At 33.5% G+C, this 5,290-nt stretch overlaps 1 protein-coding gene across 1 annotated transcript in view; it reads left to right on the top strand.

The window, feature by feature from the left end:
- Window positions 1–1,080: 1,080 nt before the first annotated feature.
- Window positions 1,081–5,290, top strand: part of LOC104080620 (cytoplasmic dynein 2 heavy chain 1-like) — a gene marked incomplete at both ends in the record, with an annotated part of 6,123 nt that continues 1,913 nt past the window's right edge. Inside the window, 5 exons of the mRNA XM_009583074.1 lie at window positions 1,081–1,241; window positions 1,413–1,536; window positions 2,301–2,422; window positions 3,117–3,203; window positions 4,537–4,663. Coding sequence (XP_009581369.1) covers window positions 1,081–1,241; window positions 1,413–1,536; window positions 2,301–2,422; window positions 3,117–3,203; window positions 4,537–4,663 — 621 coding nt within the window. The remainder of the gene's footprint in view (window positions 1,242–1,412; window positions 1,537–2,300; window positions 2,423–3,116; window positions 3,204–4,536; window positions 4,664–5,290) is intronic.

Genomic DNA, 5,290 nt, shown 5'->3' with positions numbered 1-5,290 from the left:
CGTCCAGCCAGTTTTTTACCCAGCGAAGTCTGTACCTGTCTAAGCCAAATCTTACCTCCAGTTGCTATTTCTGTGCTGCCATGATCTACAGCTGGGTTCTGCAGATTTTATGGAATGTTTTTCAATTACTAATATCCTATATAGACCAACTACATTACTCCGCCTTCGTCAAGCTGGTAATAGCATAGGGCTTGGTACTATCAGCTGAATAGAAATGTTTAATGAGAGATAATTTCCAGTTATTACTAAACTCTGAAAATTATATATCCTAATGGCACTTCAGGAAACTGCTTGTTCAAGAGACCTTGCAGCCGTTAAGCATCAGGTTTTTTGCGTGGTATGTGTGTTCACTCATTGCTTTTAGTCTATTTTTCATCTCATCCATTTTAAAATTGTATTGAAGAATAAGGGGAAAGTACAGCAACTTAATTTTTTTCCTTTTAAATATCATAGGTGCCAAGGAATCATATCCTATTGAAAGTGACATAGAACTACAGGATTAGGGTAAATCCCTTTCTGTGGTCTTTGATAAATATCAAGGATGTGCAAGGTGTGCACAGTCTTTAATGATAATTTTTAACTTTCTTCTGTTTTCTTACAATTTTGTTGCTTTGTTGGAAGGGCAAAGGCTGTCTGGATTTGTTTAGCTTCTGAAAAAAGAAAGCTTTTGTACCTGTCCTTCCACGTATCTTTACAAAGATATTCTCAGGCATGCCTATAAACAGTAATTAGCATTATTATTAAAACATACGTGTATCACAATGAACTTCTAAGCAATGAAAGGTCAAACAAACATGATTGATACTAGTATCTATATAATGTTTATGAATTAAGGTACTGAATGAAAAGTTAGGGAATGTCAGGATTATCATGTGCTGTTTTATATGGAAATGTATTTATCATCACTTAATAAACACACGGAAATGTTTTAATAACTTATGCACATGAATATGTATCAATAGCAGTTGGTTAGGTATTAAAACATGTAAAAAACCCAAGAAATTGTATGAAAACTGAAATGGCAAATGTTCAGTTTCTTGTATCCTCATCTCTTTTTTTAACATGTTTTTATGTTTTAAGCCACTGGTTAATGAAGCTAAATTAGCGGTTGGAAATATAAAGCCAGAGTCTTTGTCAGAAATCCGGTCACTACGGATGCCTCCTGACATAATCAGAGACATACTAGAAGGAGTTTTACGGCTGATGGGGATTTTTGATACATCATGGGTCAGCATGAAGAGGTGAGGATTTTATTTAATCTTTAAACTTAAACAGTAATTCACAATATGAAATACTTTCTATTATATTCAGGAATAACGTGTGTGCAGATTTCTTTGGTTTCATAGGGAAATAACATTTGTTATCTTTAACATTTGTTTCTTCTTTACTTAGTTATTTGTTTCTTTTTACAGTTTCTTGGCCAAAAGAGGCGTGAGGGAGGATATAGCAACCTTTGATGCCCGTAATATTCCAAAAGAAATACGAGAGAGTGTTGAAGAACTTCTTTCTAAAAACAGAACATCTTTTGATCCAAAGGTAATTCCTGATTGCATTACATAAAATGAAAAAAAGACAAAAAGAAAAAAAAAAGACATGATTGTCTGATTTGCCAACATAATTTTTAGAATGAACTTAAATTAGAGAAAAAGTGATGAATTCTGCTTACAGAATTTGTCAGTATAAAGATATAAAACTGTAGCAGAGATTACTCTGTTGCGTACTGCCTCTAACAGTGAGAATTTTGTTGGTGACTGAGGAGTGTTGGGATGAGAAGTCATTACGGCGTCAAGTCCTCAGAGATTTTTGTCACTGGTTTAAATTAGAACTCAGATCAAGGAATTGTAGCTGGCTTCTTCTGGCCTCCTTGTAGCAGTAAGAGTCTTAACAGTACACTTAATTAAAAAAGGGGAACTAATGATGATTAAATGTATGGGTGATCTTTGAGAATTGATTTGGCAGTAGCTATAAAAAGGAATTCTTAAATACTAGTTCCTTATTTTTAAAAGGAAAGTTGTAGTTTCCTGAGGAGGAACACACTGATAAATTATGCATTAATTTAAAACTTCTTAACTTCAGTGTAGCTTCATAGTTGTAAAGATACCCATTTTTTTTTACACAGATTGATGGCCTACAATACAATCTCTTAGTAACAATTTAAAAGATTAGTTCAGTAGAGGAGCTGGCTAATTGGCATATTTAAGTTGATAACTCATAAATCTGTTGCAGTTATTTATCCTGTATTTATCTCATCTACATCATACTTCAAGGACTTCCTTGTAACTGGTACTGATTTTTTTCAGAATGCTAAACGAGCCAGTGCTGCAGCTGCTCCATTAGCGGCTTGGGTAAATGCCAATGTCCAGTATTCCCATGTTCTAGAGCGAATTCAGCCTTTGGAAAAAGAAAAGGCTGGCTTGGAAGCGTAAGTTAGACACTGTTACAAAATAAATGTTCTTAATTCCAATGGTGGTGGGTGAAACTAAAGCCGCCGAGGAGGAATTGAAGTTTATTGAAAACAAAAGATATGAGAAACTGTACCTCATCCATAGGTAATAAAACGTTCATGCTGAGACAGAAAAAGTAAGTGTGCAGTATTTTGTTTTTCCTGGAAGCTATGCCTTGGATATTTTTTGGCCAATCACAAGTTACCTGTCTCAGCTGAAATGTGTCAGGGAGAAATGAACATCACAGATATGCTTTAAATGTATTCTGTCAGTGAAACCCATGCTATTTTATGAGATACGTAGTTCCTCTTTTTTCATGTACCAAGCATAATCAGTTTCTCCTTAGGATCAGAAAGATAGGACATAGTCTTATGACCATCCATAATCTGAGGAATCTATACTGATTGTTTTGCCAGGTCTTAAAATTCTGTATTGGAAGAATTTGTTCTGATATTTAAGAATACATTTAAATGGGGTGTTTGGTTTCCATTTTTAAAGCTATGTGATGAGAAGTAGTCAAAACTTTTACATGTAAAAACAGATTTTTGTTAATATAAATCACAAGAAAGAACTGTCTCTGAACTTTCTCTATGTAAATGACTTTCCTGTTACATTTGCTCTTTTTTTTTCCTTTTGATCCATAATCTTAAAATAAATGTTACATTTTTGTAGTAATCTCAAGAAAACTGAAGACAGAAAACAGAAGTTAGAAGATCTTCTGAACTCTGTTGGTCAAAAAGTATCAGAACTGAAAGATAAGTAAGTTGAGTTTGTTTATTTCAAGATATAAATAAAAACATTGATGATTTTACGGTATGAATAATGAAATTTATCTAACCAAATGTAACTCCCTGCTCTGCAAGATATTTATATCAGAAGTAGTGATAATTAGGCTATCTATACACTCAGTGGAGATAAATACATACTGTTAGAATACAGTTCATCTTATCAAGCAGATGAAATGCTCCTTAAAAGTACTTGCTTCTCACTACTGACTGTGTTGGAAGCCTTCAGTGTAGACAATGTAGATGTCAAAAATAAGCAGTATGTTTCTCACCTTTTAAATCTAAGAGGTCTGTAATGTCTCCTTAGGACTTTGGAAACATTCCTATACAAGACTTCTACTGATCACAGCTTGAATAAAGGCAGTTCTATTTCTTTTAGGATGGCCTGCTTTTCTGACAGTTAGCTAGTTAGCTGTCTTCTTTTTTCTTAGCATCTCATCAAGTGCGTGACTCACAGTGGCATAAAAATTGCTGTGGTGAACCTTTATACTTTCTCCAAATTCAGTTTAATCCAAGTCTTTTAGTTCAATGTTTCTATTATGTAGTTAGTATGGGAGATCCTTTACAACCTGACATATGTGCATATTACTAAAAGTCATGTTTTGTAGTCTGCAAAGAAAAAATAATTGGAGAATTCTCCTTGTCATTCAGCTAGATAGTGATGTCTTAGATTAACCAGATACTATATACTATATATTATAGTTAAATATATTAATTTTAAAAGGTGGATTATTAAATGCATTAATTATTTTAATTAAATATTAATTAAGCTATTTAGATATTAAACATTACAAAATAATACCTAAACCTTGCCTATTGTTTGGGGCATGTTCTTATTTTGTAGTAGTTTACAAAATAGAGTACTGTGTGTTGAACTGGGGTCGTCAGTGTGAATTAACAATATTCTCCTTTAAAGAGGCTAAATTTACCAAAAAGTTACAAATTTATAGTATGGCGTTGAGCCTGCTATTGTCCTGACTAGGTGCAGAACAAAACTTAACACAATCACCAAAATCAAGTCAGGCTGTTTAAGTAGAAGAAGGAATGATTTTCAGACATTATAGTCTATATTGCGACTGTATTTTTAAATCTCTCCTGTGCATCTATCTAAATTTTGTTAGTTAAAAGTCTAACAAGCTCAACTGCCAATTAGAAGCAGAAGGTATAAAAAAGAATTATAGTTGTGTTCTTCATGAACAATAAGGGAGGAATTTATGACAAATTCAGTCAATTAAACTGCCTTGAAAATAATTGTCCATAAGTTTAGTAGTTCATGATAGCAATTACAAGCAGTAGTTTCTTTCCAGGTTCCAGAGTAGAACAACAGAAGCAGCAAAACTTGAAGCAGAACTAAGTAAAGCTCAGAAAACATTGAAAGCTGCAGAGGTACTGATAAATCAACTCGATAGGGAGCACGAAAGATGGAGCACCCAGGTTAGTGAAAATTTTCATAAATACATTTTATAGCTGATAATTTGAAAATACAATTTTTGTACTGTTTGGAGAATGTTATTGCCATTCTGCATGTCTCCTAAGTGTACATTTATTTGATTTCTCATGAGAAATAAAAGCTTTTCTTCCTTCTGAAACTTCCTTTTACTTCACTGGTCAAGTTACCTTACCTATATCACATAGCTACAGAATGTGTAAAAAACCCCCAGTATTTAACATAGAACGTAAAACGCTCTTTGATGTTTTTCAGTGACAATAATAATTTAATGGCTGAACATGTCAGCAGTTGGACCCTCCAAGTTGAGATACAATCGAAAGGGACAGATTTTGGGAAAGCATCAAACAATCACAATACGTCTTAAAACATATGTCCTTTATGGCACCGATGTTGGAAATGCAAATGTAGACCTACCCAAAATGTTGAGTTGCTTTTGAAGCCTTCACTTATGTGTTTGAAACTTTCCTGCTTCTAAAGTAGGGAAAATAAGTATTTCTTATTTGCTCAACTTTTCAGTCTGAAACAGAAAGGAAAATTTCGAGATATATACAAGCTGAAAATAGCTGTCACCTCCAGAAAGCGATATCAAGCTTTCTTGGGTATCTTAAAAT

The sequence above is a fragment of the Fulmarus glacialis genome, unplaced genomic scaffold, assembly GCF_000690835.1.
Source record: "Fulmarus glacialis isolate BGI_N327 unplaced genomic scaffold, ASM69083v1 scaffold48478, whole genome shotgun sequence".
NCBI lineage: Eukaryota > Metazoa > Chordata > Aves > Procellariiformes > Procellariidae > Fulmarus > Fulmarus glacialis.
The sequence above is the reverse complement of the archived record's forward strand: the minus strand, read 5'-3'. Positions and strand labels throughout refer to the sequence as shown.